Source organism: Dermacentor albipictus, chromosome 5 (genome assembly GCF_038994185.2).
Source record: "Dermacentor albipictus isolate Rhodes 1998 colony chromosome 5, USDA_Dalb.pri_finalv2, whole genome shotgun sequence".
NCBI classification, from domain to species: Eukaryota; Metazoa; Arthropoda; class Arachnida; order Ixodida; family Ixodidae; genus Dermacentor; species Dermacentor albipictus.
In genome coordinates this window covers 37,378,859-37,391,647 of record NC_091825.1, presented here as the reverse complement: position 1 = coordinate 37,391,647, position 12,789 = coordinate 37,378,859, and the positions used below count along the sequence as shown (strand labels likewise).

The 12,789-nt window shown below is 47.5% G+C and overlaps 1 protein-coding gene across 7 annotated transcripts in view; it reads left to right on the top strand.

Moving 5' to 3' along the window:
- LOC135909515 (sphingomyelin phosphodiesterase-like) overlaps positions 1 to 12,789 on the top strand; it is a 243,096-nt gene that overhangs the window by 194,969 nt on the left and 35,338 nt on the right. For all 7 annotated transcript variants that reach the window (XM_070538348.1, XM_065441491.1, XM_065441489.2 and 4 more), the window contains 3 exons: positions 6,009 to 6,178; positions 6,580 to 6,687; positions 8,955 to 9,035. In XM_070538348.1, the coding sequence (XP_070394449.1) occupies positions 6,009 to 6,178; positions 6,580 to 6,687; positions 8,955 to 9,035 (359 nt within the window). The remainder of the gene's footprint in view (positions 1 to 6,008; positions 6,179 to 6,579; positions 6,688 to 8,954; positions 9,036 to 12,789) is intronic.

Sequence of the window (12,789 nt, the reverse complement as noted above, 5' to 3'; positions counted from 1 at the left end):
AGAGGGCTAGAACTAATCAATATTTGGTATTTTGTTTGATTCAACAGGCGCGCGCTCTAATGGAGCAGCAGCTGCCAGGTTTGTTTTAGGAGTTCACACTGTGTTGATTGACAATAGGCGAAGTGACATGTAACGTGTGGCTAATATCTGTAGGCAGGATGGTGAGACTTTAGGATTGATTTTTAGCGTTAGAAAATCAGGTGTTATCGTATTCAATGAAAGCAGTGAACAGACACGAGCAATACAGGGCCAGGAAATGCCTAGGGTAAAATAATAGAAATGCCTCGGTATGGATAAACTAGGGCAATAGGCATATGTAAATAAAGAGGAAAACAAAAATAGCAAAAACAAATGCGGCTATAATGAAACACAGATCCCTTTCGGGATATGATAGGTACGATAGGTAATGGTTCCCGGTCATACATACAGAAATGCGGTTGTTTGCTTGAAGTCAGAGGTGAAAAATCTAAATTCCATGCCAACCAAACATCAGTGAAGCGGCTCGCATTCGGTACTCATGGGAAGACTACAAGTAAAGCCGTAGAGGTCATATAGACTGATGATGTTTTGAAGGGAGGGAAGCTCAGAGTAATATTGATTTTAAAAAACCGCTGAAGAATGTGAAAAAAAATTCAATACATTGATTCACAGTGGAAGGAAATAATTAGCAAGCTTTCCAGCAAGTATGGGACCGGAATAGTAAGCAGCATGGCAGCAAATAACAGCAAAGGAATATAATACAGGCTGACAAAATATTCTGGGCGGCGGCAATGGAAAGGAAATAGCCAATGAGTAACCACAAATGCGCGACAAAGAAAAGCAAAAAAGAAACAATTTATGATATTTCAAAATGAAGTTCTCGCCTTTTCAAAGCCAGATCAGTATGCTCATAACGCATAGTTATACAGCGACACACACCAAGGAAGGAGAAGCCTAAGCTAGTTGTGCTAACGGTAGGGAAACGATTGAAAACGATTGAACGGGCTTTTTTAGAATATGAAGGTGTTGGTTTGGGATCCGGGCCTCCTTAAAGCGCCTCGGTTGACGGGTAGCAGGGGGACAATAAACATGCCCGAAACAGAGATTATTGGAAGGCGATTGGTGGTTTGCCAGCAGGGAAGTAGGGAGACCATGAACAATAGAGGCATACAAAAGCTAAGTTCTCATTAATGGTTCAGAAAGTTTGATGCTGGGAACATCCGTGTGTACAAAAATAATATTAAAGGTAAGACATCAGGCTAAACAAAAACAGAGCTTGGTGGCTGAAGCCATCGCCCCGTTTATAAGGGTACGCTTACAGCACGCATGCATGTATCCTCCTTCCATCTATCCTCATAGTGTTGCCCATTATTAAATAATGACCTCGTTTGTTGCATCCAGGACAAGAAATTAGGAAATCACCTCCTGAGCACTCCACACAGATGGTTAAAGAACGAAGCGGAAACGTGCGGGCCCGGTGTTTATCACTAGGTTAATGACGACGGTTCAAAACGACGGCTTGGTAGGCTGGTGCATCCTTGGTACGCAGTTGCAACTTGCGCTCGGCTGCACGGACCTGTTCTTCTTCCAGGGCTGCAGCATCGGCATGGCGTAGACGAGTTCGTTCCCGTTTCTGCTTGCAGCGTTGCTGATTGAAAGCAGCCTGCTCCTCAGGAGTACGCATGACACGTGGCCTACCCATTTCGGAACCGGAGGGAAACTGCTGCTCATGCGCTCGGCTGTAACCAAGAGCAATCACGTCACTACTGGTGTGGCCAATCGTGCGCCTCTCAGTTTTCCTTTCGTCGCGCATGCGCATGGGGTTGTGCCGGAGGAGTTTACAGCGTACAGACGACAGACGGACGGACGGACGAATCGGCTAGCCATATAGAAATTCGCTGTAAAAAGTCGCAGTTTCGCACGAAAAGCGACGCATTGATTGTGATAGCAAAGTATTACACAACTACACGAAGTAAGATTCGAAGTTGCCTGAAATGTTCGAAGCCACCAGACGAGACGGCTTGTGGTTTGGAGTGCGCCGTGTTACCGTGAGCCCATAGCGTTGGTGGTTCTATAACGTCGAGTTTCCGTGATGCGGTGAAGTGAGAGGCCGCTGGAGGCGTTTGCTTTCCGCTACCAGTGTTCTTCATCACGCCTGCGTTGTGACTGCGAGTGTTCGTATCCTTTCGTGGCCATTGAGACCGATCGATTCGTGTTTGCCTGTGTGCCCGTGAAATCATGCTTGCTCATGTAATTACAGAAATGTTTGCTGCAATTTATACTGCCGAGAAAACTAAGCACCTTACTTCTGGTAGCTGTGTAATTCTACTTTGCTATCGCTATTATTTCTACGACTTTGGAGCGAAACTGCGGCTTTTGTATTTATGAATTACTTCGCCGAATGAAAAAAAAAACGTTTAGTAGAAACACTTCAGACAACTAACGTGTGGGAATGCGAAAGCATTGTAGTCGCTTTGGTGGAATATTTTCGCTTAGGTATTCTTCCGTAGGTCATCGAGAACTTTGTAAGCTTGCACGGCATTCCTTTTAGAGTTCCCTTGCTTCGTCTTCAGCGGTGTGCTTCCGTGGGCGACCATGTTTCACAAATGCCACTCAGTTAGGCACTTCGGAGTGCATCCCAGTAGACACAGCACCTATAAAATCCGAAAACCAAGTGATACGCGAGAGACAGTGACGTGACGCGTGCAATAACGCAAGCACTACGCACACTACACTCACGATTTGGCATCGAGAGTGAATCGCAGTAGACACAGTACCGATGAAGTCCGAAGAGAAAGTGACATGTGGGAGGCAGCGACGGAAGGAGCGACGTGACATGTGCAAAGATGCACGCACTAGGAACAACTTGCTCGTCTTGCGTGCTCGTCTTGCACCTCGTAGGCCTGGGCGCGATTCCCAGCCCGACCGAAATGTACGAAATTTCCTTTTCAATTCTATTGGTTGTTTTTGTTTACAGAAACCTGCCTGACAAGTCAGATGTCAATCCAAGCATTTTTGACTGTGTTTCTACTCGTCGCGCTGTCGGCCATTTTTAATACCATCTTCCGACAACGCCGCCGATGACAGCTCCGGATTCGCGCGTAATGGGGCATTTAATGATTTCGCATTAAAATAAAACAATGTGTAGCTGAAGGCGAGGAGCAGTGCACGTTGGTTGAATTTTTGTTTCGCATTTTGACATTGAGCGCGTTTTTCGCGCCACGTTCACATAAAACCAACGAAGTCGTGTTTCATAACAATACGCCTTCGTCTAAGATGCCACTCCTAATATCCGTGCTATGAAAGTTTGGCACGAGCGGTGCATTGCATATTTTTACAGGTGTTCGCAGTTCTTCTGATATGGCTCGCGAAATCTCGAACGGCACCAAATAGACATTTAGTGTGCTGAAAAAAAAAATGGCTGTGGCTTAGCTAAGGTTAAGCCCAGGATGCGAAGCGTACTAGCCTTTATTTTAGTTGTTGAACCACTGTTTAGCCTGGTGAACTCATGTTGCTTGGCTATATTTGGTTCGCTAAGACGAAGAAACAACTCATGCGTTACTCTGCTTCGCCTTCAAGAGTGGAACGCGACAGCGTTCCCGTCGACCCGCCAAGGGGTGTAAGACAATGGGCTACGGCGCAGCGACTACGCGCCCCGCATTGGACGCGGTGAGCGTCGAGCAACGCAGCGTTCGGCGCGGCTATGAAATGTGCGCCTGAGCAAGCGACGCACGCCTGAGCCTAAACAGCTCGTTTCTATAAGGCAACACCGCATTCACTAGAGGCGCTTTTGTACCGCTTTGAAGCATCGTACTCGTGGCTCAGTGGTAGCGTCTCCGTCTCACACTCCGGATACACTGGTTCGATTCCCACCCAGCCCAATCTTGCAAGAGTTGAGCCAAAGCCACCTAGAAACAAGCGCAGCTGCTTATATACCGCCGCGACGCCGCGAGCGACGGCGCGAGTTGGAGCCCCGTTTCTCCTCTGTCGTGACGCCACGGTGTCACGTGGTATGGCATGGGGTCAAAGGTCATTGAAGGCGACACCGCCGCGCCTGAGGAGCTGGGTTGAGCTCTCGTAATATGCTTCGCATAAAAGGAAGTGAAATATAAGTGTTTCGCTGCATGGTTTGTCCACTGTACCGTTTCTGGTTTACACATCGAACAAAACGTGTGCGAACGTTGTCAGACGTAGCATAAACACAGATATAGCGTTATCTGAATGTTAATCGGCTAGCAGTGGAATGCCTAAGTGAAAACAAAAACTATGTATGCATAGTGCTCACTCCTCGGAGAGCCAGGACGTGGGTCGGGTCTTTGCAATGTGGTGACTGGGGCTTAAATCATGGATCCAGGACAAAAAGAGGTGCAAACGTAATGCTAATGCATTTTAGCACATTTATCGCTGAAGTACTACAAAATTTTCCGGGTCTATTTACCTGGGTATTAAAGCCGAACTAGAATCATCTATATCAGAATTTAATTAAAGCGCTTTTGGTTAACGTCTAGAACGTATAAAATAAAGCTGCCAAGAGAGCGTGTTGCGTGTTTGGATTATGTCTGAGGCAGCCGTAGAGTCAAGTGCACTATATAGGGGAAGCACGCGAGCGCAGTGCTCTTGTCAGTTTATCCAATGTGCTTCCTTTGGAAGCGTTCAATAGCGAATCAGATAACTTGTGACAGCTGGATTGGCCAGCAAACAGATTGTATCGTCATAATCAATTCTGTCGTCAACCGCCGTCAAAGCTATTGTGTCACCTTCATCAAAAGGCGTCCACTATATTTTATGCAATGAGTGCACAAAGTACAGGTGTCGGACGTTACTTCTTACATTTATTGAAAGGTAAACCATTCAAGTGGCGCAGCGCGACTAATGCGGAGACAACGAACGACAAAACCACGTCATTCTTTGTCTATGTCGCGCTACGCCTTCTGAATAGCTATGAAGCAAATCCATAAATCAAAGCTTTACTGAACGGTAAGGTACGGAAAAAAATTAAATATATGTTGGGTTTCGATTATCTACCTATTTGGCCGCGAGTTGGCCCTATAAATTTAATAAACCTTCTAAAACACAATTCCAATTTTTACAAGAGAAATGTTGTAAAACTCAAAACTTCCACACCTCCCCCTATTTTACGATCCCACGTACTCTTGGAAAATATTCGGAGAGCCTCAGTGCCAGTGAAAGCACACTAGAAACCTCTTGGTAAACGATAAGAGAGTCACGCACAAAATGAATCATGAAGCTTGCAGTGGAGGCTTGCATCTTCAGCACCATTCATCTACAAGCCAGTCATGCAGAGACATGACCGGTTAGCAAGACGTCCGCAAGGCGGCGTTGCTGAGTACAATCCCGATTCTTCACAGAAACTGCGCAGCCAGTGGGCGCTACTCCTCAATGGAAATCAAATGAAGTAAACTTGTTGCGTCTTGGTCAGTACAGATCCTTTATATGTTCAAGGCCGGAATCTATAGAGTGGTGCATGATATTAAGCAGATCGAGAAGTGTAAGTATTTGGGACCATCCTTAGGAGGTACGATTGCCTTGAGTGCTCAAAGCATCCAGCTTCGGCCTAATTAACCAAAAATGCTCAATTTACAAACGTGATCATTGCATCCGAGGCTGCAAATTACTTTTATCTGATTTTTCGCCTGAACAAGACTCAACAAGGACAGAAAACCATAGGTGCATGGCCTACCATGTAATTTTCTTCACAGGAAATGCTGTTAAAACCCAAGGAATAACTACCATGATGACTGAATCTGCAAATCCGCGACACCTAGATAGCTGTGTCGTGTCTCTGACATTATTGTACAACTTACACATGCACTACTTATAGCGAATTGTCAAACTAAATTCTTGCTTCGTGCGTGCCAGCTGGTATAGAGGAAAACACTATGATACAGGGAAAGCTATACTTTGTACCCAGACGACACTGCGGTCCTCGAACTTACTCTTTTTCTTATATGTTCATCCGCTCGCTCTAAACTGTCGAGCTGCTCATGCTCTGCCCATTTCGTACGTAGGTCGATGTCGTCCTGTGGACGGGAGACTTGCCGCCTCACGATCCCTGGAAAGCCACACGAGAAGACATGCTTGACAACCTGCGTGTAACATCAGCGCTTATGCGAAAGTATTTTCCTAACGCCACGGTCCTTCCAGCTATAGGAAACCACGAAGCTGTGCCGATCAACAGGTATTAAGAAAGAAACGGGATTCACTGTTCGCACAATTGTGAGGATAGCTGAAAACTGCTGTTTCACTTTGTTAGCATAAATATAAACTATTTTCATGCGGAGTTCAAAAAAAGCATTAGATTGTAAAAGGAAGCGTAATGATCGATAATGGTTTCTTTAATGCGAAGTAATAGAAGTAATAGACTAATAAGTGTGGAGGACAGCTGTTGTTATCTTCACAACTTTGGCACTATCAAGTGCACTTGCAAGCACGCAGACGCAGTTTTTCCAATAAATTCTTTGTTCAAATTGACATTTATTACGGCATTCTACATTCAAGTTCTCGGTGGAGGCAGTATAGCGGCAAAATTGTGATGACGGTGTCGCCATGTCGCGCTTGTATACGTCTTTGTTCTTACAGCTTTCCAGTCAACAACGGAGCAAACTTCTCTACACAGTGGCTATACGACACATTTTCTGAGCACTGGATGGATTTCCTCCCGCAGACTGCGAAGAACAGCATAAGGCAGTAAGTACGATAACACTGTATGTGAAGTAACAGAGAGAGCAGGCCCAATATAGCGAGGCATTCTTCAGTGACAGTAACAATTTGACTACCGACAGTAACAAAACACAATTCACCAGGCGTCTACGGGGAGCTGTGTCCGTGAGTTATTCTTTATGTCTATACTTGTATTAGTAGTGCATGGCGGGAGTTCTTCAGGAGTAGAAAATAATTTCCATGTCATCCGTAAGCAGATTAGAAGCCTGATACACCTGACATTCAATACGCAACGTTGTTCAGCAGAAGCAGTATTGATCACAGAGAGAAGGCAAAGGAAGAGTACAGAATTTTGCGCTTATGGCAGCAACAAACTCCGAAAAACAAAGAAACAAAAAATTACGCGGATATCATGCACTGTGAGAATCGATGTAAGCGAAGCTTTCCTTGCTGGATGCTTTGCTTGACAATAATTAGCGGTGATGTTGACAACTAAAGATTCAATTCTTCAATGTTTAGGCTAATACGAGGGTGTTGAGTTGATGTTAAACGTTACCTTGCGTGCACCACTCCTGTTTGTCTTCGTAGTACGCAGAACACACAGGGAGATGTGTTTGCTTGAGGCATTGTTGTGCGCCACATTTTATAACTTCTGAGAGGGTTGAGTGTTGTCATTTCCTCACGTGCCACATCACATTGTGGCAGAAGTATTAAACTTGACTTGGATTGTGGGGCTGTACATTCCAACACCACACTCGGATTATTAGGCAAGCAGTAATGGTGGATTACGGATTAATTTTGGCACCGTGATGTATTTTAACGTGTTCCAAAATCTAAGTGCACGTGCATTTTCTATTTCGCCCCCATCGAAATGCGACTGCCATGACTGGGATCAAATCCACTACCTATAGCAATGCCATAGCCGCAAAGCTAACGCGGCGGCCACAGAAGTTTTGATTTGACTGTCGACCACTTCCATAGTGTCTCCAGGACCCTGTGTGTGCTTAATTCAATGCGGCTCTGCTTATGCGCACCCTTCGTAAGTTGCCCGCTTGGCATATTCGTGTAGTGTTTATTTTTCAGAAATAGCACCAACGTACTCTACCGTACCTTGAACTTAATCTTATCCCGTTTCCACGCAACCGCTGTCGTATAGTAGCGGGGTTTTCTTGCCTTGTCACGTCGCCTCCCCCTCTCTTATATTGGAACTGCCTCTTCTTCCTCTCCTCCTTCTCCTGGCTACAGTTCTATCTGAGTCCCCTTTGGCCTCGCACGTTAGTTAAAAGAAAAGCGCTGTAGTTTCTGCAGTGCTTCTGAGGGGAGTCACGGACAATTACAGCTGTGAAGCGGCAAGGGAGCTCCCACGGGCATTGTGCGCATTCGACGCGGTGGGGTGAATGCGAGTTTCTCCCGTCGTCTTTCCTCTCTTACACGAACTGTCATTTATTAACGCAATCCGAAACCCCCCCGAGGCGGTGCGCGCGACAGCAGCCCACAGCAGCAGCAGCAGTGGGAAAGTGGAAGGAAGAGGCAAGGAAAGCTTCGCTTTAAAAAGTTGTTTCACTTCCGCTAAAAATTCACTATGTGATTGCAAGGAACGCCGTAGTGGGGGACATCAGAATAATTGCGACCATCTGGGGTTCTTTTCATGTACTTAATGCACGGTTGTTTTTTGCCTTTCGTCCCCATCGAAATGATGCCGTCGGGGCCGGGATTTGATCCCGAGCCCTCTGGCGCGACACCAAAGCGACTACGTCTCCACGGCGGGTACGCACTCTTTGTTGCTGTAGGTAGCACATAAGGTAAAAAAAGAAACAAACTAAACAGCGCCGCGTTGAGAGCGACTAAGTGAAAATTCCGTGTGGTTAACATTTACGCAATCTGGTTTGCTACCTGGCACACAGGAGGACGATGTTCTTTGCATCAAACTGAGTTATGTGCAAGTCGGTAAAACCTGCTTGCGAGCAGCACTGAAAAATATATACTAGTGAATAGAAGCGGAAATATTTTTGTAAAGTGACGCTTCAAGCTTAACCAGATAAAGCGTAGAATTCGAGTGCGCTCGAAATGTGAACAAAAGGCGTGGCTGAGGAAATAAGCCTCACTCGAAAGGTTCAGCGCCATATAGCAGCAGCGTGATCATCTAACAGGGTACTCTATGCATAATGACCTTTTCCCCAGGTAATGCCTCATTGTCTCAACCTTACCTAATCTTGGGCTTGCGAATGGAAACGAGTGCAACGTGTTTCTATGACGGTACAACTTGGAAATTGGTCTTTGCTTCTCCACTTCAGGGGCGCCTTCTACTCCGTCGAAGTATCCAAGGGCTTCCGTGTCATCTCGCTGAACACCAATCTGTGCTACCTTTTTAACTGGTGAGTGCATGCGAGCTGCAGTTTCTTCTAGTGATCTTTTTATAAGAGTACCGCCACTCTAAAGTTTCGATAAGATCAGCGGAAGTTGCATCCCTTACACGTCATAGACATAAAACACCTGTAAGGGCGTGGGCTTTGTTGATGAGAAGTTGCTTATTAATGTCACACCAATATATGGGCCCCAATTCACGAAATATCGCATACCAAACATCGGCGTCAAAGGTAAAAATAATGAATGAAGGGATTTCCTTTGCTGAGGTGCTATGCAGGATGCGCCAAGTTGGGTGAAACTCGGAATCCTCCCGAGCTCTGACAATGCCCCAAGATGAAAGAACTAATGGTAACAAGACAAAGTTTGCCCCCCGGCACGCCTCGAGTTTCACTGGTTTATCTGTATTTATGCTGGGCGGCTATCATTCCTCGTGCGTTGCCTTATGGGTGGTCGACAGAGTATTAATGCTCACGTGATTGTACCGTCGACCCATGGACGGTGCCTCTTTTGGCTTATTTGTCGTGCCGCAGAGTGCATTACAGGCACAAGCAAATTATGAAATATATGCATTTAGGACAATATTATTAATCACTTTATTATGGTTTATAAGCATTTTGAAGTTTACAAGACGTATACTGAATGCGCATTAGACTAATTTGTAATTTCTTACGTTTCGTGCTATACGGCAAGGAAACACCCCGACCTCTCCTCTTTCCTGTGGATTGGATTGGCGCGGCTCACTACGTGCTTGCGCTCGTATTTTCTAGCACAGATTGGTGTGCGCCAGGTTTTCGCAGTGGGCGTTCATGAGATCGCTCGTTGCTCTCGCTAAAGTAAGGCAGTGAGACGAAGTGAGTGTTAGCAAGTGCAGAAGTCGTTTGCCACGCGCTTACCGTGTAACCACGCCGGAATGACGGAAAACACTAATACAAGCAAAGGTAAGTAAACTACGCTTTATTTTCTCTGTGATGCACCTTCATACCGGGTAGCGCCGATCGATGGCTTCTAACAACCGAAGAAACGGGTCTTCATATTGGGTATTACCAAGCGATCCATGGCTTCTAACCGACGAAAGGAAGGGTCCTTGCAGCGTATGTGGCCATTAATTGACTGTGACCCTACCCATTTGAAAGCATAATGTAACCGCGCAAACGACAACGGACGCAGAAGGAAACACACTGGACAAGCGCGGATGTCACTCTTGTCAGCTGGGGCTCCCGCCGCGTTGAAGTTACCCTGTGCCCGCTGCTGACAAGGCGGCGCTTCACGTTTTGACAATAATTTCTATTTTTTACGTGTGAGCGCCTGTGATTGGGTCCACAAAGTTCACGCTGTGGTTGACCGTCTCCTAATGCAGGTTGAAGCTGGCCCATCTACATGCACTAAATCTGGGATACATTTGTATAAGACCCATTCGTCACTGTGAATAATGGTAACGGGTTGAAGATTGGCTGCAGTAATGGGGCCTAGCAGCGCCGCGACTCCTCGGTCGACCTTGAAAAGTCGCAGCTCCGAAGTGGTTGCGCAGACCATGCCGAAGGTTCATGGTCTGTAAGTTGCAACACTGCCGTTATTTTGTAGCCTCGGCGGAACGTTGTCAACCACCATCAGATAGCCTCGATTGTACTTTTACTTGGCACGAAGAAGGCACTCGTCAATTTGCACTATCTTGCCGGGGTTACCTAGTGAAGATCGCGCCAGCAGCTGGTTTCCCACGGCCACACGGGTGTAGATCCTGCAGTCAGCAATGACCTGCTCCTGCAGGAGAAACAAGTCGCCTGTCATCTTCTACAGGAGCCACACGTCTGCGCTTTTGATCACGAAGTGCGTCAGCCAAATCACTTGCGCCTGGAGACGTGGACGTTCGGATGGTCGAGGTGGTCTCTGTCAGCGTAGTAACTTCCTTCGCCTCTCTGCCCGCGCAATGCAGCGGTACCGTCTAAATGCGAAAGCCTAACAAAATTATCCAAATAAAAAAATTGTTACATATTTTTCTGTTGGGCATTGTAATATCACTAGAACATTCGCCCCACTGGTTCTGAATGCACACAAATGAAAAGAAAGGACACAGAGAAGTTTAAAGTAACACACCGGGATTGTTTGTCATAACTCACTGGCAAGATGGCGCTAAGGCCCACGACAACATGGAAGATACTATACTACAACTCAACGATGGTGCCAACCGAAGGGAAAATAAATGCTAACGAGTCCTATGGCTCAGTAAGAGCGTCCTCTCGCGCCTGAACCCACCTCGGGTGCTTCATGCTCTTGCGGTTACATAACGAAACGTAAACGAATGCCTCGCTGTTTCTCGACTGCGATGTGAAGATGGGGCGTGATGGACGAGATGGTCCCGTTGAGTAGACGATATCGGGGCAAGCCGAGCGGTCGGCAGCGCGCGTCACGAGCCGCCTCCAGTGGGCGGCTTCACGCATGCTTGCATGGCCACCGCACTAGCCACGACCTCGATACCGGATCAGAGGCCCACGACGGCATCTAAGCTGCCCTCGCCCCCCCCCCCCCCCGACTGGTCCGAGCTGCGGAAGACCGGCTGGCAGGAACATCGCATGGATGGGGAAGGGCGTCCCGGTTGCAGGTACGGTCCAGTCCGCACGGGTGTTCAGTCTTCCGAACCAGTGTGCTTGGTCATGGTAGACCGACGTTCACCTCATAGCCAGTCTTCCCGCTGTACGGTGCGCGCGCGACCAGATCTCGGCTCGCCCTCCTCGAGCCCCTCCTTCGTCGTCTTCTTTCTTCACTCGCAGCATAGTCCAAGCAAGATTGCAAACTGTATTCCAGTCCACTCGCTACACACTGTCAGTACAGTGACTATTACCACAGCAAATTCATCTGCAAGTCGGCCAATATATCGAACAGTGACAGTTCGAAGAAAGAAGCCAAGAAAGACGCGTTTTCATACAATGTAAAACTACGAATATCAGACAAACGGCGATTTTCAATACGAGTTTTTTATGTCGGGCATGGATGGATGGATGGATACAACTTTCTTGTACGTCCGGCAAGGTTTAACGCGACCCGGGCTCAGGTCTCCCATGGAGGAACGTCAAGGCCCTGCCTCAACGCCGCCTCACGGGCTTGCTGGACTGCCCACGTCTGGATTCCGAGGTCTGAGCTGCGCAGAGCGGCGGCCCACCTCGACGACAGGGTCTCCGGAGTAACTGCCATCCCTCCTATAACTACATTGCACTCCCACAGCATGTGTTTGAGTGTTGCTGGTCCTTCCTGGCACAATTTGCACGTGTCGTCCTGATGCTTATCTGGGAAGATGCGTTTGAGACGGAATGGATTAGGGAACGTGTTTGTCTGGAGTTGTCGCCAGGCGACGGCCTGCCTCCTGTTCAATTTGGGACTCGGCGGGGGGTATATCCTTCTGGCGTTCAAATATGCACTGGTGATGTCGTTGTATCTTGTGAGCCTGTCCCGTTCTGCTCGAGAAGCGTTCGCCATCGTGCGAGAGGCGTTTCCCTGTTCGGCGCGGCGGGTCATGTCTCGCGCCGTCCGGTGTGCCGTCTCGTTTAGGTTCGGGAGCGCGTCGCCTTCCGTGGTGACGTGCGCGGGGAACCATATGATCCTCGAGCTCGCGGTTTTGGATCTGCCCGCTTTGGCCAGAATGGACATGGCTTCCTTGGAAATTCGACCTTTGGCATAATTCTTTACTGCCGTTTGCGAGTCACTTAGTACGACTTCGCATTCCTGTTCTGTGAGGGCTAGCGCAATCGCTACTTCCTCCGCTATTTCTGA